Source organism: Sinohyriopsis cumingii, chromosome 3 (assembly GCF_028554795.1).
Source record: "Sinohyriopsis cumingii isolate HCF-2022 chromosome 3, ASM2855479v2, whole genome shotgun sequence".
NCBI lineage: Eukaryota > Metazoa > Mollusca > Bivalvia > Unionida > Unionidae > Sinohyriopsis > Sinohyriopsis cumingii.
This window is the reverse complement of record NC_142963.1, coordinates 23868838-23896809: the sequence shown is the minus strand read 5'-3', so window position 1 is coordinate 23896809 and position 27972 is coordinate 23868838. Positions and strand designations below refer to the sequence as shown.

The following is a 27972-nucleotide window of genomic DNA, read 5'->3' as shown; positions in this document are numbered from 1 at the left end:
TGATGAATTGTATTTTATTATCAGTGACTGTCAACATATACTATCTATTTATAAATCCTATGTAATTTTACATTCTTTAATATCATAAAATAGACCATATGCATGTATGAAATCCAGCAATAGTTAACCACTACAATTTACAGCAATGAATAAAAATTAAAATTTTTTGGACAAAACTATGTACCAGGAGTTCACCAAAATTTAGATATACATAACACCTCCCCTCATAAGCCAAAGAAAGATTTATGCAATAAAGCTTTCTATTTTCCATATTAATTAAACACAACATCGATAATAATAATAAAATTATACAGGAAGATGTATAATGAATGTACAGAAATTTACAGAAAATAAAACAATATAGAACTCGTATAAACATTAAAGTAAATCAGGAATTCAATTTCCCTTGATGTGCTCAATACGGATGTTTTTATTCTTCGAACATTAGACTCTTAACAATCTTAGATTTTTAGTTTTATTAAATAAAATAATTGGAACAAAATTAATACAAATTTCAAAGTGTTGAAAAGCCAGAATTGAAGTCAAACACTCCTACACAGTAGTGGAATAATTTCACTGGTGATTATCTGATATTTAGAGAAATAGTACACTGGATGATCCACACCATTTTTATCTTCCTGAATTAATATGCCACCAACCCCTACAAAACTTGCATCAACATTTTAAATGGCTGATTGAAATCTGGAGCTGAAAGAACTGGTGAAATTTTAACTATGGCCTTTAACTAGATTAAACACCTCCTGATATTTGTCAGACCAATGAAACTTGTCGTCTTAATAAATTGGTCAGGGGCTCACCAATTATGAAAAGATTTGAGCAAAATTTCTGATAATATCAACCCACACCCCAAAATCACATCAGCTGCTTTTTATTGATAGGCATATGGAATTCAGAGATAGCTTTAACCTTAGTTTATACATGCTTAACTTCATCATGTCCCACGATATGTCCTAAAAATGTGACAAGCTTGGCAAAACTCACTTTCACTTAGTTTGTCAAATTTGCCTAAATCAAATGAATGAAGAATTTCTGGGTAGTTTCTGGTGATCTTTCCAGAAATCATTGTATACACTGATGTTGATAAATGCATCTCAGCCACCTGTATCAGATGTTATCATGTTCATTAAGTGCTGGAGTGTTGTTAGAGAATTTTTTATACCAAATGGCATCACTTTGTACTGTTAGAGTCCATCTGAGTTGCAAAGGCCTTTTGTTCTATCCATAAGTGGAATCTGCCACAATTCTTTTAACAGGTCGAACTTGGTGAAATATTTTGCATTTCCAATTCTATCAATACAGACATCAATTCTTGGTATCGAAAATGAGTTTGTTTTGGGGATGATGTTAACTTTGCTCAAGTTGGAACATCTGGGAAGAAGTGCTCATGTTGACATATGAGTTGCTTTAACTCAATCTTTTCCCTGTGGCTGTAGATGTTTAAGTTTCTTATCTAGATTCTTTAATATTTCAAAATTTTGAAGACTGGTTGAACCAAAGTCACCACAGTCTGGTTCTACATCATCATTTAAATCGTCACTGTGTGGGACAGTTAGAACTAAAGTTACTGGATGATTTAAAGGCCTATCTCGATCAACATATTGCCATCACATACTTACATGCCTGGTGGTGGAGTTATTTCTGTTTCCACCTCCCGAGGTGTTATATAATTAACATTACTTTCTTTTGAACTCTATAAAAACCATAATATCTCAATATCTAAGCTGAAGAGGATTTTGAAATATTGGCAAGAGAGACAGAACTTTATCACCTGGTTTTTACCTTTGTGGTTTTGACCTCCTTTAAATTTATTTTCTGAGTGAATAGACAGAAGATTATTTGTTGCCACTTCACAATCAAAGACAAAATCTAAAGGATTAATATAGAATCCTGTTAAAAGTTTATCATTTAATAATTTTAATGGTCCATAGACAACATGTCCAAAAGAACCAAAACCATTTGACAAAAAAAACAAACAAAAAATTTCCTGCCAATAAAAATTATGTAAGATTTTGTGGCAAGTCTTATAGACTCAAAATTGTCTTGCTAAATGAGTTTCATCAGTTAAACTAAGAATTTCCAGTTTATACAACTTAGAAACAACAATTTGATAGCTCACTGACCATTAATCACCAGCAGATAGCTCAGGTGGTCTCTGTTCTCTCATAAGGACCCCATTTAAAAAAAAATATCAAGTTGGTACCTCTGCAGAATCAGCTTTGCTAATAGCCATTTGAAACAACAGTAGATATCAGGATCTTTTTCCTGTTTGATAACAACTGATTGCCGTTTGTCACCCTGTTTAGAAACAAGAAAATTAATGGCTAAAAGAGGATCACATACCTTTTGACTGATCAGTAAATGTCGCAAAAGTGACCTCTTCAAAAGCCTGATCAATACATGTGTCAGTTAAATGAATAATTTCCTGATCAACTTCATTCTCAAGAGCTCTTTTTGCCATAGCTATATTAATTGCACAAACAGGGTATAAATCAGGATTTCATTTTCAATAAGATTAACTTTTTGATCAAAACAAGGCTTATTAGTTGATTATGTGAATTAGTCACAACCTTATATCCAGCAAAGTCACTTCCTAGCAATAAATGAACACACTCAGCGGGCAACAAATTCACAGCACAAATAATCATTGGTCCTGAAACTAAGTCTGATGTTAAATTAACATTATGGAGTGGAGTTTGAATAAAGCTGAACTCTACTCCATGAATAACAATACTTTCAGAAGAAGAAGACTTCTCAGACAAAGGCAAAGTACTTGATAATAAAAGACTCTGAGAAGCTCCCGTGTTCCTTAAAATTTTAATAGGGATAAAATTAGATGAATCACCAGTAAGTGATAATAGAGCCTTCTGCCATGAATGGTTCATAATTCTCCATAACAAAGTCAGAATGGGTTGGTTTGACCCAACAAATGTATACTGTATGCCAGATTTGAAATTTGTAAGTACTCATTTGAGACAGGTGGTTTCTTACCTACCATCTACTGAGAGGAAATCTTATTGACAAATGAAACTTTGTGAGCAAAGGAATATTCATCAGCTGTAAAAGCAGCATTTTCCAAAGTGTCTAAATGGTATCCTTCAAGGTAAGTCTTCATGTCACTATGGACACAGTTCTTGAACTCTTTGACAAATGTGAGCTAAGTTTGTCATAATTTTTTATCAATCTTTTTAGATGCACACCACCTGTCAAACAGTTGTTATTTTGCCCTATCAAACATGACATGGATTTAACTAGTTCCCTTTCTTTGCAATTCTGAAACTGCCTCAGGTACCAACTCATAAACCTTTAAGGTTCATTTCTTGACCAAACCATAATTAGCACTTGCTCACACTGACAGTAAAGTATAAACTTCACAAACTGTGCCAATAAGTACACGTACACTCTGTAATAACAAAGTCCAGTGCTCTTTGTCATCTGAAGTTCTCAGACATTTTTGTAGATGTGAAAAATATTGATCTACAGCTTATTCTTTAAAAGAGGGTACTATTTTTGGTAACATCAGAAACTGAACTTTCATGAGGGGGCGCTTCATACTTGCCAGTTATAATTCTTATAATTTTAATTGCTTTTCGATCTGTCTTCTTTTTATATTTGTAATTTCATTTGCATCTCGCTCTTCTTTTTGTATCTGTACTTGCCATTCTTCTTTTTCTCTTTCCCTTTCTTACTTTTGTATTTGCAATTTTGTTTACAGCTCTTTTTTTCTTTCTGAATGTGCCTCTTTCCACTTTTTGCAATTGTCTTAAATTTTCCTGCATTTGCATCTCTCTCATTAAAAATCATGTACCAGGAGTTATCAAAAACTATAATATACATAATAATATATAATTTAAACATACAATCTAACAAAAGATAATCCATATAACTTAAAAAATATAACTTTAAAGTGATTTTCCATCAACATTTATTTTGTAGCATGCTGGGACAGGTATCTTGGCCTTCCAAACACAGAATAATTACACCTCTTATCTACTTTGTGTCCTATAGCCTGTAGGCTCTTAAGAAAAAATAGCATGCTATGTAATGGTTCAACATGTTTGTTTAGCTCCTGTTTAACAACAACCGAAATTATTTCATGTAACATAGCTCTTATATAACATATTGGATTGAATTTTTTAAGTCTTCTATAACAATAAAGCTTACTGTATGCAATTTACCTGCTAAAAAAAGTACTCAGTTTTAAACTTTGTATGATCATGTCTCCAATTTCCCAAATAGAATTCTAGTGTACACAAAGAGGTATCCTGCAAAAAAATAAAAGATAACTTGTAGTGAGGACCTCTCTGTGTACAAATGCTGCAACACATACTTGCCATATTGAATCTAAACTGTAATATGACTAAATGGTTAAGTTTTCTGTTGTATCTATCCTTTCTTGTTATATCAAAAAGTTTGTAAAAGAAGAAAGAAATAAATAAAACTGATGCCCTCAGAGATTCTTTGGCATGGTCTAATTCCCAGCAGCCATCATTACATTTAATTTTAGTCAGCAGGAGGACCCAAGATAAGGAATTCCTTTATGTTCTATGATTATGTAATTTCCTCAGAGTTAAAAATGTACAAATTTAGAGAGAGAGAGAAAGCGAGAGATAGGGTGTGCCCAGATATGGACCATCGGTAGGCATTGCAACTCATGTGGGTTGTGTGGAGTGGTCACACAGATTTCTTGCAGATTCTTTCTTCACAACACAGGGACTTGAGATGACAAAAGTTTAAAGCCTGACTTGAGTAGATTTTTTTGATGTAGGAAGCACTGAGGGATTGCAAAGTAAGCAATAGATCAATTAATATTGAGTTTATATAGTATTTGTTTCAATAATGCTGATCACGATGGTAAGATTTATACATCCCATTGGATTTTACAAACTATATGAAAGAAACATGTATAACAATACTACTAATAATATTAACAACAAATGTTTTCATTAGTTAGATAATATTCTAATGTGTTAAACATTTCTATTTAGTGCATTTTAGATCAAAGCTAATGAAATGTACAAGTAAATTATCTATCAAGGCACACAAACACACGTCTGAGAAACAATTTTTGAAATAATGCTATGGTTAAAGTTTTTACATAGATTGTACACAGCAAAATTTACAGCATAGATTGTATGCATCAAAACTTACATAGATTGTATGCATCAAAACTTACATAGACTGTATGCATCAAAACTTAAATAGACTATATGCATCAAAACTTACATCGACTGTATGCATCAAAACTTACATAGACTATATGCATCAAAACTTACATAGATTGTATGAATCAAAACTTACATAGACTGTATGCATCAAATATTACATAGACTGTATGCATCAAATATTACATAGACTGTATGCATCAAAACTTACATAGACTGTATGCATCAAAACTTACATAGACTATATGCATCAAAACTTACACAGACTGTATGCATCAAAACTTACATAGATTGTATGCATCAAAACTTACATAGATTGTATGCATCAAAACTTACATAGACTGTATGCATCAAAACTTACATAGACTGTATGCATCAAAATTTACATAGACTGTATGCATCAAAACTTACATAGACTATATGCATCAAAACTTACATAGACTGTATGCATCAAAACTTACATAGACTGTATGCATCAAAACTTACATAGACTGCATACAGCAAAACTCACAACATATATTGTATGCATCAAAACATTTTACATAGATTGTATGCATCAAAACATACAGAAACAAAATATATTGTGTTGAATCTTCTGCCTTTCTCCACTCCTGCATGTAACTATAAAGTAGGTAAACAGAATGCTTATTTGATAATACACTGATAAATAGTAACTGAAATTATGGTTATCATACTAGATTCAGAAAAATAAAACAAAGCCAGCTATCAGGATAAAGTAGCTTCATATCAAAATTAAGAGAATAACTACTGAAACATGTTTGTTGGCCAGACAGTTCTCTTTTGTGCCTATTATAATTGTTTTCGATCAAGATGTTGCTTTATAAATGATGATATATATATATATATAATAAACATCTATCATGATTGACTAGTGCTTATTCCAGATTGTAGCACCACTCCACCATGCTTATGGCAATTCACTGAAAAAGTAACACATTGGTAAATATTGTAGCATCAAATCACCATGATTTACTTTAATTCACTGAAAAAGCAACACATCAATAAATATTTAAGTATCAATCCACCATGATTATTGTAATTTACTGAAAAAGCAACACATCAGTAAATATAGCCTCCAAAATGACACAGCCACCCACAAAGTACAGAAACCAAGTTTTCTCTCTTGGAAGTTCTCCTTTCCGAACAAACACAACCTGAAATGTAGTAATGTATCAGACTTACAGTAAGATTCTACACTACTTTTAGCATTAAAAGGAATCATTACATTTTGATTCCATTAAAAGTAACATTACAGTAATTGTATTTCTAGTTGTTAAAGGACTCATGAAAATTCAAACTTGTCAGAAAATGGTTGTAAATTCTCTCTCTCTGTGAATGTGTGTGTTTTCATTGGCAAGGTCATAACTGATTTATAAGGAGAGGAAATCAAGAAATATCTCAAAATCTCATTATATTTGAAACTAAAACAAAAAACAAAGGGGTAAAAAATTTCACTGCTGCACATGGTATAAATATATCATAACATGATTTGAAGGTAGTCAACTGAGGATAATTGGAAAGGAGATTAAACCATGTAACAGTAAAACAGGTTCATCAAAATAGGTGTGACATCTGACAAAGACTTAAAATTTAGGGGATACATGACAGACAGTGTGACTAAACCAAAACTATGTGGCCTAAATTATCCAACGATCCTTGACATGTATGAGAAAAAGATCCTTCTTCTGTTACACAAGAGCCCTGTGAGACCATATTTGGAATTTGCTTTGTCTGGTACAATTTTTTACAGCAGTTCAAGACAAGTATGTTTTTGGTGCCAAGGCGATCGGAATAAAGTGTCTTTTCAAAAGGACAGATTGCTGTAGTTGACCCAGGATGACATGATGATAAACTTTGACCCTTTGGTAATGACTAAGGCAAGCTTAGCACTAAGCCACCATAGTTCTTGCATTGATTAGCTTCCTGGCACAACATGCAGAAGGGTGCATAAGGGTCTGAAGGGGGAGGGAGGCAGAATATGCAGCCAGTGTAAGTTTATGGTCACCACTGAACAAGAATATGATTTGGAATTGATAAGTTCCAAAGATATTTAACAAAGCTTGTGTGTAGTTGTTGTTGTTGTTGTTGTTGTAGCAGTATTTAATGCCATTTTTCAGCACACGATAGGCTATACATGGTGGCCAGTATTAATGGGGGAGGAAGAACCTGGGAAAACCCCGGAAAGAACCACCGACCCACGTGAAGCTACTGGCAAGTTTTCTCACATACCGACATTAGCTGAATCCGAGACTCGAACCCACGCAGGAAGCTTGTGTGTAAAATATAGTATGATCATCATGGAATCATGATGAGACGGTACTTTGCGTATCGAGGATCTTGACAGGGAAGATAATCTCCCACAGAAAATTTACATATGTCATCGTTCTAAATATTGTTTCCTGTATTTGTATATCATAATGTCAACTCTTTGTTTGGATGAAGGGATGTAATTTGTTGGAGATCAATGAGTTTTGAGGGAGGAATTAACTACCTGATGAAGAATACTGTCATAATCAAACCAAAAGTACTGTGCAAATGATGTGTGTGTGGGGGTATAAGATCATCTGACAATCAAAATTGATTATTTACATTTCATAACATCGATTACTCACATTTCATGACATTGATTACTCACATTTCAAAACATTAATTACTCAAATTTCATGACATTGATTACTCACATTTCATAACATTGATTACTCACATTTCATGACATCAGTTACATATCATGACATCTGTAACTCACATATCATAACATTGATTACTGTATTTTCCGGCCTATGAGACAATACTTTTTGACCAAAAAATCTTAGCTTTGTATTATACTCCGAATCAACTTATACATGGATTATATTATCCAAATCATTTTATGCATATACAAATGCATTACTATACCCATGAATAAACTCACACAGAGACCCAAATGTGAAAAGACACTTTATATGCACGGATAAACTCATACAGAGACCCAAATAAGCAGACACTTCATATGCATGGATCAACTGACACAGAGACCCAAGTAAGCATACACTGGATAAGCATGAATAAACTCACATAAAAGACCCAAATATGCAAAGACAGTTGATATGCATCAATAAATTCATACAGAGAGCCAGATAAGCAAAGACATTCAATATGTATGGATAAACTCACACAGGGATCCACATATGCAAAGAAACTTGACAAGCATGGATAAACTCACACAGGGACCCAAATATGCAAAGAAACTTGACAAGCATGGATCAACTCACATAGAGACCCAGATAAGCAAAGACATCAATATGCATGGATAAACTCACACAGGGTCCCAAATATGCAAAGAAACTTGACAAGCATGGATCAACTCACATAGAGACCCAGATAAGCAAAGATATTCAATATGTATGGATAAACTCACACAGGGACCCAAATATGCAAAGAAACTTGACAAGCATGGATCAACTCAGAGAGAGACCCAGATAAGCAAAGACATTCAGTATGCATGGATAAACTCACACAGGGACCCAAATATGCAAAGAAAATTGACAAGCATGGATAAACTCACACAGAGACCCAAATATGCAAAGAAACTTGACAAGCATGGATAAACTCACACAAGGACCCAGATATGCAAAGAAACTTGACACGCATGAATAAACTCACAGAGAGACCCAGATAAGCAAAGACACTCAATATGCATGAATAAACTCATATGGAGACCCAAATATGCAAATACACTTGACATGGATGAATAAAATCACACAGAGACTTAGATATGCAAAGACACTTGATGTACATGAATAGCCTCACAGAGTCACAGATAAGCAGACACTTGATTTTCAAGGAGAAATTTACACAGTGATCCAGATAAGCAAAGACACTCAATATGGATGATTAAACTCACACAGACACCCAAATATGCAAAGACACTTGATATGCATGGGTCAATTCACACATAGACCCAAATATGCAAAGACACTTGATATGCATGGATCAATTCACACAGAGACCAAAATATGCAAAGACTCTTGATATGCATGGATCAATTCACACAGAGACCAAAATATGCAAAGACACTTGATATGAATGGATTAACTCACATAGAGACACCCAAATATGCAAAGACACTTTATATGCATGGATAAACTCACACAGAGACCCAGATAAGCAAAGACACTCAATATGCATGGATCAACTCACACAGAGACCTAAATATGCAGAGATACTTGATATGCATGGATAAACTCACACTAGGTACTAGATGAGCAAAGATGCTTGATATGCATGGATATGCATGGATCAACTCACAGAGAGACGCTGATAAGCAAAGACATTTGATATGCATGGATAAATGCACACAGAGACCCAGATAAGCAAAGACACTTGATATGCATGGCTAAACTCACACTAAGACCCAGATAGGCAAAGACACTTGATATGCATGGATATGCATGGATAAACTCACAGAGAGACCTAGATAAGCAAAGACATTTGATATGCTTGGATCAACTCAAACACAGACCAAGATAAGCAAAGACATTTGATATGCATCGATAAACTCACACAGATGCTTAAATATGCAAAGCCACTTGATATGCATGGATAAAGTCACACAGAGACCAAGATAAACAAAGACACTACTACAGTATATTGTGGAAAGGGATGCTCAGCTTGTACAAGAAATGCAATTGTGTCTCCATTCTTTTAAACAGTTAAATGATAAATCTATGTATGGGAAATCATACCTAACAAACAAAAATCCTTAATCATATTCATAAATCTTTTTATACCTGGATTAAAGTTGTGACATAAACTATTGCATTTTCCTCCTAAGTCTTTAGCAATATATATTTTTCTATTTTTTTAACACAAATATATTCTTGTTGTTAATGTATTTCACCACTGCAACTCTGCTCTTGCACCCCTTGAAAAATGGCAGTAGCAACTTTGTTATTTATATACTGACAAGTCAAGTCTAACTGAAAACCTCACAGACCCAGATCTGCCATTGCATAATGCACCAGCAGATATGGGTCTGTGCAGTTTATTAGCAGTAATATGTAGAACAAACAACATATACCCTGGTCTGCAGGCACACTGTGCTGTGACAGATCAGGATCTTTGTTGTATGCAGTTTGACTCAACTTTTAAGCAAGTAAATATGGTAGGTTAATTTATACTAAACAAAATTAACAGGAACTGTATGAGCATTTTTCTTAATGTTTAAAGAGAGAGAGAGAATAAAAAGGGGGGGGGGGATGAAATGGTCATAGTTCAATATTAACCTAACACTTCAATATCTGTCTCTCTTTTTTCCTGCTCCACTTTCTTAGGGCTCTACTGAAATCAAAATCTGTCAAAGATATCACCTCTAGTTATATAAGTATTATATTCTGTTAATTATTTCTGAGCATAATCTGTTTCTTATGTATATATGAATATTTTTCTGTGCTTCCTTCTGAAGGGGCAATATACATAGCTAGCTTTTTCAGCTTTAAGATGTTGGGGAACTGATCTTTGTGGCTGTCATGTACCATTTTCCAGAGATCACAGATATCATCTTTTTGGATGTATCTACTCCATTATAGGATTTTTCACTAACATAAACTTACCTTCTTGAATCAGTAGGTTACTGACTACCATTCCAGATTTCTTATCTATTCCATGACACTCTATTAGGGTTTTTAGTCAATCAATGTTATAGTCTGTTCCATTATGCTCTATTAGGGATTTTAGTCAATCAATGCCATAGTCTATTCCATGACGCTCTATTAGGGATTTTAGTCAATCAATGCCATAGTCTGTTCCATAATGCTGTATTAGGGATTTTAGTCAATCAATGCCATAGTCTGTTCCATAATGCTGTATTAGGGATTTAAGTCTATCAATGCCATAGTCTATTCCATGATGCTGTATTAGGGATTTTAGTCAATCAATGCCATAGTCTGTTCCATGATGCTGTATTAGGGATTTTGGACAATCAATGCCATAGTCTATTCCATGATGACGTATTAGGGATTTTAGTCAATCAATGCCATAGTCTGTTCCATTATGTTCTATTAGGGATTTTAGTCAATCAATACCATAGTCTGTTCCATGATGCTGTATTAGGGATTTTAGTCAATCAATGCCATAGTCTGTTCCATGATGCTGTATTAGGGTTTTTAGTCAGTCAATGTTATAGTCTGTTCCATAATGATGTATTAGGGATTTTAGTCAATCAATGCCATAGTCTGTTCCATTATGCTCTATTAGGGATTTTAGTCAATCAATGCCATAGTCTGTTCCATGATGCTCTATTAGGGTTTTTAGTCAATTAATGTTATAGTCTGTTCCATAATGCTGTATTAGGGATTTTAGTCAATCAATGCCATAGTCTATTCCATATTGCTCTATTAGGGATTTTAGTCAATCAATGCCATAGTCTGTTCCATAATGCTGTATTAGGGATTTTAGTCAATCAATGCCATAGTCTGTTCCATAATGCTGTATTAGGGATTTAAGTCTATCAATGCCATAGTCTATTCCATGATGCTGTATTAGGGATTTTAGTCAATCAATGCCATAGTCTGTTCCATGACCCTCTATTAGGGATTTTAGTCAATCAATGCCATAGTCTGTTCCATGATGCTGTATTAGGGATTTTAGTCAATCAATGCCATAGTCTGTTCCATTATGCTGTATTAGGGATTTTAGTCAATCAATGCCATAGTCTGTTCCATGATGCTCTATTAGGGATTTTAGTCAATCAATGCCATAGTCTGTTCCATGATGCTCTATTAGGGTTTTTAGTCAATCAATGCCATAGTCTATTCCATGATGCTCTATTAGGGATTTTAGTCAATCAATGCCATAGTCTGTTCCATGATGCTCTACTAGGGATTTTAGTCAATCAATGCCATAGTCTGTTCCATGATGTTCTATTAGGGATTTTAGTCAATCAATGCCATAGTCTGTTCCATGATGCTGTATTAGGGATTTTAGTCAAGCAATGCCATAGTCTATTCCATTATGCTCTATTAGGGATTTTAGTCAATCAATGCCATAGTCTGTTCCATGATGCTGTATTAGGGATTTTAGTCAATCAATGCCATAGTCTGTTCCATGATGCTGTATTTGGGTTTTTAGTCAATCAATGCCATAGTGTGCTTGTGCAGACAGAGGTATTCAAAAGAAATATCTTAACTTCTCAATTTAATTTTTTTCAACCTTATTTATTCAGTTTACCTTAACTCTGATATGGATATATAGTTTTGTAGCATATGATTTGCAGGGCTAAACTGATTGATAAAAAATGAATATTACATTCCACTTTTAAATTGTGTTTTAATTAGGCTCAGTATTCTAGCCTGCCTACATTCAAAATACCACTGAAAGTGAATTTGACCATCATGCTGTCTTTTTCCATCCAACATGTATTCCTACTGGATGTTCAGTGTAGCTTTCAATTTGACCAAAGCAGAAAATATACAATTCAGTGTAGAAATTTTGCAAAAAAAGTGACCATTAAATTATTAGTAAAGTATGTCATTATACATGTGGAAAATATCTGGAATGTACCATGTACGCTGAACATGCTGTTGGGTTAAGATAATTAGCATGGAGGGAGGGGGTACAGATCATGAACCATGTCACATGTGTTAATTTGCAGACGGCAAATGAGTATTCTCAACAGTCTTTCTCGTTTTACTAATAAATGAGTACCTAGGACTGCAAATGCTGTTTCAGAGGACTTCTAACTTTAAAGAATAACACGGCAAACTAATAATAAATATTCATTACTGATGAAGACTAAAATAACTTGCATCCGATACGTATCATTTTATATCAATTCTCGCTCTCTTGTATCAGTATGTGTATCCTTACATCAAAAGTATCAATGCAGCGATATATCAATGAATCATTTCACCTCTAACCAATATTATTCATTTTGCATAAACTTACCAAAATAATTGTGGTGACAACATATCCCATCAAACTGACTCCAAGCATGAAGTAAAGGCCACCATTATCTCCAAGATCTACTCCCCTGTATATGCTTAATGACAGGGTTATCTGCATGATAATAATAAAAATAAAATTAATAACAATGTGTTTTTTTAAGTGACTGACATATTTATTTAGTATTTACAAGCCAATCTTTTATATGAATGCATAACATAACATGTACAATTGTTAACAATAGTCTCCCAAAGGGACCAACACTCTACTGGTGAAAATAATTTACAGGAATTCAACAAAAGACCATTTATTTTTTAACTGCTGAATGTTTAAACCATCTTTGATATTATTAAGTGTTAATAAGATTTACAAATCTGCTGCTGTGGTGGACATACTGGATGTCTACTTGGCATAATTTTCATTTAGGACCAAGAATAACTGTACTGGTGAAATCCATATGTTGACATGACTTTCCATTTTGGAGGAATAACAACAGCAGGATTTTCAAGCTGGATGCCAAGATGGCCGTATTCAATATCAGATTGGCATAATTTGTATTTAGTAAAAAACAGACATCATAAGAAATCTTTTGATGAAAGCACAATGTCAATATGACCATCCATGTTGGATAAGTAGAGTGATACCATGATTTTCAAGATGGCTACTATGGCAGGCATAATCAGTGTCTGAATGGTACCATTAGACCTTTGTGGCAGCTGTATTGGACATCCAACTGGCACCATTTTCATTTAAGATCAACTGTACATCACAAAAATTCTTTCAGAAAAAAGCACGATGTCCATATGACTTTTGCTCAGGTGGAGTTCAAGTGATGACAGGATCTATAAGATGGAGGCCATGAAAGCCAACTTGGATTATTGGATGTCAGATCAGCACCGTTTTTATTTTGGACCAGCTTGACATCTGAAGAAGAAATTCAGTGAAAACACCATGCTTATATGACAATCAATGTAGGAGGAGTGACAATAAGATTTTCATGATGGCTACTGTGGCAGTTATACTGGACATCAGATTGGTCCCATTTTCATTTAGGACTAAGTAGACATCATATGTTTGTTAGTGTAAATCAGATATTGATATATTCATCCATTGAGAAGAAGGAGCAATAACAACATTTTAAGATGGCTGCCACAGTGGCCATACTGTATATCTGATCAGTGAGCACCATTTTTATTTAGGAGAAAGCAGACAAAAGAAGTCTTTTTGTGAAAAACTCGTATTGAAATGACCATGCCTGTAGTAGGAGCAAGTTGTCTGCCAATGTGGTTATATTAGACATCAGATCAGTATTATTTTCACTTAGGTCTAAGTAGACATCAGAAGAAGCCTTTTAGTGAAAATCCCATGCTGATATGAACATTCATTCCAATGAAGTCTTAATAACTCGATTTCCAAGATGGCTACTATAGCGACCATATTGGATGTTCGAACAACACCATTTTCATTTAGGACCAACAAGATCATGGGGTGAAATGTGTGTGATGGCAATCCTCCATGTAGTTTATGTGAAGTAGCAATAAAAAACTTGATCTAATGGATGGACGACGGATGAAAGACATTCACATTATCTTTAACGGTCTCTGAAAAGTAGAATTCAAAACGTGTATCATCCTCATTTCAAGATATGGTAAAATTGACAACTTAAATCAGTATACATTATATCAACAACAGAACCCATTAATAAAAACTTTAAATGAAAATTGTTTTATAGAAGAAGAAAAAAAGAAACACCCCTCAACGCACCCCTCTCTCATACAAGACAATGGTGATGATTATAACAGTAGTGATTATACCATTAGGACCGGGAGGGATGAATAAAAAGCATTTTCAGGTTCGTTTTATTTAACTACTGATGAAAGTAAATCGTGCATTGTATTCTTAGGTAATGCAAATACGCGTTGTTTCCCCCATTCAACTTCGAGACAGTTTTAACCAGCTGTCTTCCAAACGGTAGGACTGAGGTTTCGCTCCAGCGTTTGGGGCACTGAGGAAAGCTGTGATAACACTTTGCAAGTTGTTTGCTCTATAACTCTCACGATACAGAGAAGATTAACATACACATTCACAATTATTTTATGTACTTAGATTGACTCTAATGTTTTTTTTTAAAATCACTACTGATACAAATTGGTGTTGTCTAAACAACTGATGACATGCAATGAGGGCTTCATTGTTCTCAGGAAATATACATGAAAAAGCACAAAGTAGGCTAATTTTGCCTGCTATTCAAAAACAGAAATCAATTTTCAATTACAGACATTACTTTTAATGCACTTGTAAAATTAAACAATATCGTAGACAAAAGAAAGTGATTAGCTCAGTTTTTACCTCTGAAGTTCAGAAGAAAAACAGTCATGGACAGCAATTAATTTTCTGAGAAATGCACATTAGAAATAAGGTCAAGATCTTAACTTTAAAACCCAAATCAATGGCTAACACAGAGAGAGAGAGAGAGAAGACAGATAGAGAGATACTTTCCCCCAACAATAACTGAACCCTGTATGTTGTTTATACCTGCTGTAATAAACAAAAATTGCCAGTGGGGAAATTCCTTGGAAAACCTATTCTATAACATTTTGGCAAAGTTTAATGAAAACAAATGTGCATCACCTGGCGGCCAGCATAAGGGAGATAACGCTACAAATGTCTCATCTTTTTTTCTGCAAAAAAAAAGTGTATAGTACCTACCACAACCATGAGAACCACAAGGACAACAAAACCCACTTGCAACGCTCTCTGCAAAAGAAAGGTATGTTATATTGCTGAACACAAGCTCTGTATACAGGTATACGTCAGCTTTACGATTTCAACATATGCAAATTTTGCGTTAACGCGATTTTATACGAATTTTCTATGTTTAATTCTGTTAGTGAAGACAAGAAACAATGAAATAAATTGTCTAAAACAAATAATATGATTCGTAGGCTAAAATGAATGGCATTAAAGTTAACTAAATTACATATTTTTCTTACACTCCTTGTTGAGAAGTACAGTCACTTATAGCAATGGCGCGTACAAAGCAAACGAGGACAAAGTAGACTGAAAATCCTTGAAGCGAGGTAGAAAGGAACATTAGGTTTGTTCATACTAACATATATTTATAATTTAGATATTTGCATTTACCAAAACATTTCAATTTCTCTGCACCGCTGCACATTATTAATCCCGGCTGGGTTTATATGTGACAGTGCAGAGTGAGTTGAATTCACTTAGTATTTGGAGCAACATTTTTGTTTGCACCTTATGTTAAATGTATTTTGCTGTATTGTAGTTTCACTATAAGATTTAGAGAAAAAGAAAAAGGGGTTGACAGGCTCTAAATCACACAATCAAATAGATAAGATTTTGATATCGCACTAATAGTATCGTGTAACCCACGCACATATTTCAAAACAAACAAAATAAAAAAAAAAAAAAGGAAAACAAAATGGATCCAGAAGGTCAAACTGAACCAGTCAGATCGAAGATCAGGCAGTATTTTCATACTGAGTATGAAGATAACAGGATGATAGTGAACCACCCGGCTGGGTGTCAAACCATAGACTTTGAAGGCGCCACCAACCCGCCACGACAAAGCGAAGTTTTGATGGCACTTCATCATATGGGGATGGACATAGGGAAGATTGACGCCCTACAAAATGGAGGACTCAATAAATTCGTGATCTATCCAAAAGGAGGAATACCGTTATTATAAGAGGGAGAAATAAGTGTAAAGGGGATGACAGCCCAAGTTTACAAAGCTGCCCCCTTTATAAGAACCATGGAGCCACGATTGACGGAAATCAACGTGATGGGACTTCCCATGGAGGTGGATAGCCAAGAATTGGTGGATAAGATCAAAAAGAAGACGGGAGTGAGCGTAGTCACACACAAAATGGCGACTGTGTGGGGCTTTGCCCCAATCAAGTCAGGAAATAGACTTCTGTATGTCAGCAGAGAAGATGCCAAGAAGATCCCGATCTTCTTCTATGTTTTGGGCTTCCGATTGAAAACATGGTACAGGGGGAGCGAACAAGATCGAGTTTGCCCCCTGTGCCACCAAAAAGGTCATGGACCTAGAGATTGTCAAGGGGGAATGGAGAGACCCAAAAATCAAGAAGAAACCTATGCCAGTAAAGCATCAGAACAAGGGCAGAAAACCGCACCCCTGCAGCCAAAACAACAACAACAACAACAACAACTACAAAAGCAACAGGAAGAGATCCTCAATCTGATAAGACAGGTTAGAGAGGAAAAAGAAAAAGAAAGAGAAAAGGAATTACAAGGACTACCCGAGCTAGAGATCACAAAAATAGAGGGGCACAAGACTTTGGAGTGGGAGAACTACCTGAGCCCAAACAAAACGGCAAAAGCGGGTGTACAAATTGAAGAAGAGATAACGACACAAAATAGATTTAGTGTCCTAGAGAACATACAACTAGGAGATAGCCCACAGACAGACACCCCTTTGACATCGACGCCCATGCCCAAGAGAAAGAGGGCGAAAAGGAACTCGGAAGCTATATCACCACAGGAGAAGGCAATACAACGGAAGAAAAATAAACAGGGAAAGAAAACTATAGAGGCCGAAATAGAGAAAATACAAGAAGAAGAAGACTCAGAACTGGAAAGCGAGGGAGATGATATGGGACGAAATGAATCGGAACTGGAAACGGAAAATGACACGGAAATGGAGAAAGAGAACGTAATTACAACAACAACAACAGAATCGATACAAACCATGAACACAGAGTCAGAGAGTACAATCCAAACAACAGTGACAAGTGCAGGGGAAACACAAAATAGTACAGATACATCAGAGGGGGGTGGGGAAACCAGTGCCCCTCCTACAGACATTTCACAAACAAGTTTATAACACAAGAATTATAATAATTTGTTAAATAATTTAGAATAATAAGGAAAAAGCGACACCCTGGAAGAGACAAGAATGGAAGGAAAAAACTTACAATTCTTGTCTATAAATATAAATGGTATAAATAGGGAAAAAATTTTTAAATTCCCTAAAGATCTAAATTATGATATATTGTTAATACAAGAGACGCATAACGGTTTTAAAGACAATATAAAAATAATAATGGAAAGTTACCTAAATGGGTTCTTATTAATTAGTGATTACGAACACACAGATATTAAAGGAGGGGTGGCAGTTCTAATCAAAAATAAAAAAGGTTTGACATGGGAAAGAATAGAAGTAGATAAAGTTTTTAACGGTAGGATGATACATATTACAATAGAGGATGTGCATATAATTAATGTATACATGCCAGCAAATAGGGAACATAAAAAAATATTCTTAGAGAATTTAAATAAATATATAGAGAAATATGCAACAGGGAATATAATTATAGGGGGCGATTTTAACTGGGTGGGAGAAAATATAGATAGGGAGGGGGATCTAGCGCCAAACGATATTAGGATCAAACCGGATATGGACTTTTTTATCAAAAAATATAAATTAACGGATGTGTACCGAGTACAGAATTTATTAAGGAAAGAATATACTTATAATTATAAAATAAATAAAGGAAGCCGCTTAGACAAATTTTACTGTAACAACTATGATGAAAATGTATACAAAGAATCGAGTATCACAAATTTTAAAATATCAGATCATAAACTTATTAATATGACTGTAATCTTTAAAAATAGAATAAAATGGGGGCACGGAAGATGGATGATAAATAATTCAATTTTAAAAGATACAGATTTTATACAAAGAGTAAAGAAAGAGATAGAAGATTTTAAGAATGAGGAATATGGTGATATAATATTAGAGTGGGAAAAACTTAAAGCCAAACTAAAAAAACTAGCGATTGAACACTGTAATTTAAAAAATAGGAAACTGAAAACAGAAAGAGAAGCGATCAGATACCAACTACAAAAAACAAATGCTAAGGATATAGAGACCAATTTAAAAAACAGATTGGAAGAAATAAATAAAATAGAAAGTAGGGGTAGAGAAATTAGGGCAGGGAAATTTACGGGGATATATAAAAAAGCAGAGGGATTATATAAAAGAGAAGAGAAAAGAATGGGGGGAGATAAATTTATGGAGAGGGTAAAAATCAACACAACAACAACAACAACAATAATAGAAAAACAGAAAGTTATGGATCATATTAAAAACTATTATGCAACACTGTATACGTCTCAAAAAATATCAGAGAATGAAATTGATGATTACTTACAAGATATACCATGTGAAAAAATTAATGATGATTTTAAACAAATATGTGATGACTTTATATCACAAGAAGAAATTTTAGAAAGTATAAATGCAATGAATAAGGGAAAATCTCCAGGGGGAGATGGACTCTCTGCTGAATTCTATATGACATTTTGCAGAGAGCTGTTGCCCATTCTTGAATGGTTATATAACAATATATTTTTAAGAAATAATGAAATGTCGGAAACGATGAAAGAAGGGATTATCATTTTAATATATAAAGGCAAAGGGGATAGGGAAGAACTAAAAAATTGGAGGCCCATCTCCCTCCTTAATACGGATTACAAAATATTAAGTAGAATCCTAAGCAATAGGCTAAAAAAGGGGATAGGTGGAATAATAAATGTAAATCAAACGTGTGGGCCCAAAAATAGGGACATACAAAATAACATATTAAGCATAACTGCAATTATAGAACATGTACAAAATAAGGGACAGAAAGCTGCTATGGTACTTTTTGATCAAGAAAAAGCTTTTGATAGAATAGAGCATATCTATATACAAAAAGTCCTGGAAAAATTTGGCTTTGGAGAACCTTTCCGGAAATGGACAAAAATTCTATATAATAACATTACTTCAAGAGTTCAAAATAACGGAGCCATGACAGAACAATTTGACATTAAAAGATCGGTGCGGCAAGGATGCCCACTATCAATGCTATTATACGTGATAGCAATTGAAATGCTCAGTATCAGTGTAAAACTAAACAAAGGAATTAAAGGTATAAATGTTCCAAATATCAAAGAGGAAGTGAAAATGTTACAACATGCAGATGATTGCACTAACTTTTTAGAGGACCCGAAATCCTTTGAGAACCTTATAAAGGAATATGAAAAATTTGGAAGAGCATCGGGGTCAAAAATAAATCATGATAAAACAGAAATTTTAGAGATAGGCAACTGGCGCGGTAGGCTTTCCAGCATACCAGCCCATATGTTTAAAGATACCGTTAAAGCACTTGGTGTGTACTTTGGCAAAAATGAAGAAAAGGAAAACTGTAAAAAAATGGAATGTGAGATAAAAAGAAATATCGATATCTGGGCACTTCTGCCGTTATGTTTAATGGAACGGGCACAGGTGGCCAAAACATATATGTATACAAATTTGAACTATATTATGAAGTCTACTAACATAAGTAACATAATTTTAAATAATATAGATAAACTTATAATTAAATATATATGGGATTTTAAATTACATTATGTTATAAAAGAAACATTATACAAGGCAAAAGAATCAGGGGGAATAGGGTTACCAAGCCCCATAATTTTAAAAGTTACCAATATATTAAATAGATTTAAACGACTGAGTGACGAACCTAAATTACCATGGGAGGGGATTTATATATATTGGTTTGGTTTTGTTTTGCGGAACAGGGAGGGAATATATAAAAATAACAAATTAATGAAACTTTTAGAAACACCTAGAAAATTTAAGAGTATAAGAGATCTATTAATGAAATATAGGGACACAAAAGAATTTTGGGACCAGGACGAAAAACTCTCATATAAATGGATTCGGAATGACATAACCAAAAATATACTAAGTAAAGTTGAACGAGAAAATTTATATGTGAACTGGAAAAAGGCATGGGGGCACTGGTCACAATTAGGATCTTTAAAAATACAAAGCCTCGCCTTCAAATACATGCATGATGCGTGGTTGACGGGAGAGGTTGCAGCGAGACGGCACATGGTCGGAGTACCGCCTAAATGTCCGCTGTGTAAAATAGGAATATACAATAAAAAACACGTTATGTTACACTGTAAGGAAACAGAAGCTGATAGGAATAAAATAATTGATGAAATTAACTTAAAGAGTAAATTTAAACCACAATGTATATTATATCTTGATGGTGACTTTAGTAAAGCAACTTTATATAAAATTTCAAGTTTTATTGTTAATAATATTAAGAAATGTGGCCCAATTAAATTTTAACATAGGGAATACCTCAAGAGGGAAAGTACAGATAATGATGCCATGGGGCTATGTCACATGGCGCTACGCGAAGTGAACAGGCCCATGGCAGAATCTGGAAAGGAACCCCTCTTGTAAATAAATATATAAAAACTGAATCTCTATCCTTTCTATCACTAATATCTATAAAATTTTTTGGAATTGAAATTGAGTTTTAAACTTAAATTTAAATTTTAAAAAACTTACCTGAAATTTTTTTTTTTTTTTTTTTCCCACTACGATTGAAACAATTTTGAGATATTTCTAATTAAAAGATAGACCTGCTCCACGGGGGAAAAGCATAATAATTAAAAAAAATGTGAACCCTTCATGGAGCTCAGTCTAATCTAACCAAGAAAGGTGATTTATCACATACATAAGAATCAATAAGATTCAAAAAATAAGGGGATATCACCTTTCTTCAAAATTCAAAACATATAAAAAGAACTTCCGTTATATAATATTACGCAATATAATAGGAAAACTCATGCACTACAAGAATCTGATCCAACAAGCTATCCCAACAAAAACACATTATAGCATACATAACCCATAGCACAAACATATAGCAAACATGGGATGTAGGAGACCCTAGCAAGGTCACAGAGGAAACGAAAAAGAGGAAGTTTAACCGAGAAGGATAATCAAAATCACTCTCGGAGATACTCCTCTATAGAAACACTAGGGATTGAATAAATACCCGAACTCCTAATTTCACGTCACAAAAACGATGAAATAATACACAACAACATATCTGGGGGAATACAAAAACATAAATAATTTATGTAATTAGGAATGGGGGGGCATCTGTCTGGTGCCCCAAAAAAAAAAAAAAAAAAAAAATAAAGTTAACTAAATTACATATTTTTCAAATGAAAAGTAAAGGCAATGAAACAAAAATTTCGGGTTACGCGACCTCTACTGGGAACTTGCGAAAGAAGGGGATTGGATGTACTTGAAAAAAAAAAAAAAACCAGAAAGATTTACACAATTAAATAAATTAAACAAAACAAAAAGTCTCTAACCCCAAACCACCACTTTAGTGTCACTTGATTTTTTCCCAATCCAGTGAATTCAGCAAGTTTGTGGAATAAAGTGATTAAAATATAAAACACTATGAAAACGGTCTCGCATCAGTCTTCACTATGAACATTATCCGCCCAGCCCAACGAGGGTCTCCTTCCTCGTATGTCCTTGGAAAAGGCACTTAGCTTCCGTTTCCTTCGCAAGATATGACCAATAATGTATTAAAAGAGCTGTTAAAAAGAAAGCCAATCAGTGAACTAACCATTATAACACGGCGACTTAGCGATATATGTAAACAAGTTCCTCTCTAAATAACTTAGTTGGCTGAAATACTTTACACTTGGGCGGATTTATAACATATATTTGTTCATGTTGTTCGCTTTTTAATCTCATTCGTTTCTTTGTATGCCTCTGATATTTTACAAATATTTACGCGTTGTGAATCGATGAACTGTCTGAAAATTATAATTATATATTTCCACTAAAAACGGTAGTATTAAGTTACTGATGTAGTGCTTATAAAAATGACAGGGAACTATAAATATCTTGCTAATAAAATCACTGAGCAAATCGTCGCGGATAAATATCGATTTTAACATGTCTCTTTGAACCGAGGTAATGCATACCTCCACCCACCCCCATTCAAAATTGCTGAAAGTGTGATTAACTAAGTTACATACATTTTCTCAGCCTCTTGACCAGTTTAAATGATTCCTATGACCCTGCTCAACATATGACAATGTGAGTTTAACCCGTTTTCCTATGCCATGGATCGACCGATGGAATACAGATAAAACTGATGCACGGGTTGTGGCATAAATTAAGTCTGCAATAACTGGTGCTGGGTGTGTAGGTAGCATGCAAAACCACAGAGTCCCTTTTGACCCTTTTGGTATCTTAATCCCATTAATCCAATCCATATCTTATCTTAATTGGTTCCGTGCTACATCGTAGCGACATGTTTGCAATACGCAGCGCCAACCATTCAAACAAGATCTTATTTTAAGAGACAAATTATCGCCATTAACACAAAAAGTTCTGAAATTATTTTTGAGGAGTCATCAGTAGTCATTATTTTCTGGTAACAAATTCTATTATATGGTTGTAGCTATCAATCTGCGCATAAGGTATCTGATAAGTATATTCGTATTGATTTCTACTGGATTTTCAGAAAGTGGGGTTGGGGTGGGGTGATTAAATTGTAGCCGGGTATTTTTGCTTTTGGTGTTTACACTTTTGTGGATAAATTTTAATCTATTTTCCATTCTACTTTTTAAAAACAAAATTTTGATTTTTTTCTGGTGGATAATTTGTGAATTTGAAGGTTCCATTTTAGATCGCTAGTACTAGTGAGCCCTGAATGTTCTATTTCATTTTTACCTTCCAATGAATATGAAATAATGGTTTTATGGCATATCTTTCTTGTCATTTGCATTATGTTGCATTTACTTTTAGGTTGGAACCATGCTCTATTTTCGTGCCTACTGCCCTTCGTTATTAATGATGGCGCTCAACAGTTTCGTATTTTGCATTAGCATTTTAAAGAAAAAGAATTTCCTCGGTTTTCTCACTGGTTATACTGGTATTTAAAAAAGACCTTGTATATCGTAGGTATAATTCAAAGAACATTTAATTGCCTTTATTTTCACGTATGCTTGATGGGTGTAATATGGGTTATAGAGTATACAGCTTGGCCTTACTCCAGATGTGCGCCTTTCAAAACGTGCTAGCTCTACTTGGTCATTTTCACTTCCTGAACTTCAGAGGTAAATTGTACAAAAAAGAGCAGATAGCTTTTTTTTTACATTTTACATACTTGTTAGTTCATTCATTGCACTTTCAGAAGCTAGTATTGTCTAGTCTGGCAAATTCATTTTCCCTATTTTAATAGCTGCTATGGATAGTGTACTTTAGACTAATTCAGACTGATTTTTTAGCACAAGGGAGCAGTCATTTTAGTTAGCAGTGTGTTTACATCATGTACAATTTCCAAAAGTACAGTATTCAAAGAAATATCATTCACATTACATTAATGTAGCACGGAGTACATTCTCTCCATTGTGCATGTTTTATATGCGAACAACTTCACCTTACATACATCACTCTCTCAAAAGTATATAACAATTGGTGAGCGCCCCCAATGTTATTTTGTAATCATCTTGGTAACCTGCCGAGTTTTCGATTATTCTGTAACATATAGTCGTCTGCAAAGATGCGAATTTCTGAGTAAATTTCGATTCTGATGTTATTATGTAAGGAGAAAAACACTGGTCCAAGTACTGTGACTTAATGTACTGGAGAAGCTACTTTGGACCAACCAGATCTGGAACCATTTACCACAGCACTCTGTTCTCACAGACATAAAAAATGGTCTATCCAGCGAAGTGTATTGCCTGGTATTCCACAATGAAATAGTTTATTCGTTGACAATTCATAGGGGACAGTGTCAAATGCTTTTTCAAAGTCTATTACAAAAATATAAACTTGGTCCCCCATATTTACAAAATTTGCCCAGTCATCAATAACACAGTACAGCTGCATATCACATATACGTAATTTTCGGAAGGCATGTTGTCTACCATATAACAAAGAAAAGCTATGTAAGTGTTTCATGATGTTAGACAATATGCTCAGGCAATTTGCAAAGAGCAAAAGTGAGTGGTATTGGGCAGTAATTACTGGTCATTGCGCAATCACCTATTTTGAAGAATGATTATCTAGTTTCTAAAAACCGATCATTGGGATGTTGCCAATGTCCAAAGATTGTCAAAAGAGGCGTGTAAGCACTGGTGCCAACTCAGAAGAGATTTCTTTAATCTCATTTGGACCATAAAAATTTAAATCTGGACCATAGGATTCTGATAGGTTTAAACTGTGTGGCAACTTTTGAAGTCCTAAACACGCTACCACGATGTTATCCATGTTTGGTACTACTGGAAATATGCATGGTGAAATCGCGTCTCTGAAATGGTTGGGTGTTCAGTTTCACGTTTATTCTGCTCTTATTTCTACTGACTTGGTATCTGTCTGAAATGGACAAATACCCTGGGAGTCTTTCTTTTCACTGTTAAAGTATTTCAAGAATGCTTTCGAATATCATGAACGGTTTCCGCTCGTGCTGCTGACAAAGGTGTTATGTGAATTTTTAACATTTTCTTTGATGTCAGCTTTTAGCTGTTTACATTTTGTTCTTAATTTGTCACTGCAGATACGGTTTGCTTTTTTCATGAGTTTTGTTTCTTCAATGAACTAGTTTTCTACTGTTTTCTGTAGGGTATTTTGTAAAGTTGCTTGGTTAAGATTTCACTATATATATATATATATATATATATATATATATATATATATATATATATATATATATATATGTGTGTGTGTGTGTGTGTGTGTGTGTGTGTGTGTTTTGGGGGGAGCGGTTTCATGTTTTGGGGTGATGCATGTGCTTGTAGTGATAGGGTAAAAGCTATATAACATTACTGTTGCTAAATCGGTCAGGAATTGAATATTTGAGAATTTGCGTGGTAGTTGGGCATCACTATTGCTAAATCGGTCAGGAATTGAATATTTTAGAATTTGTGTGGTAGTTGGGCATCGCTATTGCTAAATCGGTCAGGAATTGAATATTTGAGAATTTGCGTGGTAGTTGGGCATCGCTATTGCTAAATCGGTCAGGAACTGAATATTTGAGAATTTGCGTGGTAGTTGGGCATCGCTATTGCTAACTCGGTCAGGAACTGAATGTTTGAGAATTTGCTTGGTAATTTGGTCATGACCAGGACTTACATATTTATAATACGAGTTAGAAAGACATAATACGAGTTAGAAAGACATAATACGAGTTAGAAAGACGACTGTTTGTTCTAAACAAGGGTCAGTCAATCAAGGTTACCAAGCGTATACCTTAATTTACATGCTTTGTTCGTCCTATTAGTGCTATTCAACTTAAAATCCCAGAACATGTATACGACTTTTATGTCCGTTCTTAGCAGATTTTATTCCTAGTGACTACTAGGTCTTCTGTACGAACTATCTGATCTATTGTCAGATTCGGCCGGCTGCATTTGTAGATCTTTAAATACAGGTAATCAAACCCACCCACATTCCTATATACATAACATTCCTGTGGAAATAACTCGAAGGTTGTGATCGAGTTATCAATTTTAGTTTCCTGGATAGCAGCGATGTATGGTTTTTCATCATATATAAAAAGAAATAAACTCCAACTTCTTATTTATAATAATATTTATATTCATTGATAGTAATGTGGGGTCTTTATTATTCATTTTATTGTTGTTGTATTTGGGTTTGTACAAGATGTTATTACTACTTATATTATTAATCTGAATGACTGTGTTGTTTCAAATTTGAGCATGCACACAACGTGCTACAACTTTTGCGTTCGATTTTATCCCCAGGGGGAGATAATAATAATAATAATAATAATAATAACAACAACAATAATGTGTGTATGATTAGAATTTTTAACGTAGCTTTAAAACTTTTTCAGAAATATCACGATATTGTCTGTAGTGTGGCAGTTTATAGTGATGCCTAACACTGGAGCATCATGCCGCTGCATCATGTTCCACCCAGTCACATTATCCTGACACCAGGTCGACCAGTCCTAACATTAACCTCTTAACGCTGAGTACCAAGCTGGGTAGCTAGTACCAAGCTAGGGAGTTGGTACCAAACTAGGTAGCTAGTACCAAGCTAGGTAGCTGGTACCAAGCTAGGTAGCTAGTACCAAGCTAGGTATCTGCTAGTATCATCGAACCCGGACTCCCCCCCCCCCGCACCCGAGGCGGACGCTCCAATAATAATAATAATAATAATAATAATTTTCCACATGTTCATTAGAAATTGTGTGCTAATTATCAACTGACTGTACAGCAATTTAAAGATTTGACTGAGCGAGGGGTGGGATGTCGTACATTACCTTAATGATGCTTACTCAAAGAGCCCCTGCATCAAATGCAAATGAGGGTAATTGCTCAATATGCCAAAAGTTCACTGTTCCGAAGAGTAATTTTTATAAATCTCAAAGTTAACTGGTTTAAATTTATTAGTTAACAGGTTCATATCAGACCAACAATTTGGGGGTGGGGGTGGGAGGTGTCCTAGGAAGGTACCTGGGATTTTCTGCCCAACCGCCATTTATTCTTTCTCCTACTTCAAAACATAATGTGTTATTTTAAACAGTATGACTGGATGTTTTTTTGCAATGCAAATCAGAGCCCCGCTTTATTTTTCAAGCTATTTGGGATCCGGTTTTTTTATATATTAAATGGTAGGTCTCCTGGTCAAAAGAAAAGTTCTAATGTTACCCACTTTGAGAGAGAGAGAGAGAGAGAGAGAGAGAGAACTCTTACGGCACGTGGTGTCTGAGTACTGTCATGATATAATACATCACCTCCCGGTCTCGATGCTTGCAGAATAGGTATCTTATCTGATGTTGATGCCATCTTGTTTCACTAGAAACCCGTTACCACTCACATAGTCTGTTAAGTCAGCCTTATGTTTCCACCTCTTTCCAGTCACATGCACATATTTTTTGTAGTTTGCGTCGGTGTATACGGGTAACTTGTATATCGCATTCTCACAAACCTATCAGGTAAG

The 27972-nt window shown here is 34.6% G+C and overlaps 1 protein-coding gene across 1 annotated transcript; it reads right to left on the bottom strand.

Annotated features, from left to right (window-relative positions):
• Positions 1-27972, bottom strand: LOC149802542 (uncharacterized). Its single transcript, XM_089951794.1, has 4 exons — positions 27726-27972; positions 15834-15881; positions 13128-13238; positions 1-6358 (listed from the first exon to the last, which is right to left on the bottom strand). The coding sequence occupies exons 1-4, from the start codon at positions 27816-27818 to the stop codon at positions 6245-6247; spliced, it is 366 nt and encodes a 121-aa protein (XP_089807920.1). The 5' UTR covers positions 27819-27972; the 3' UTR covers positions 1-6244.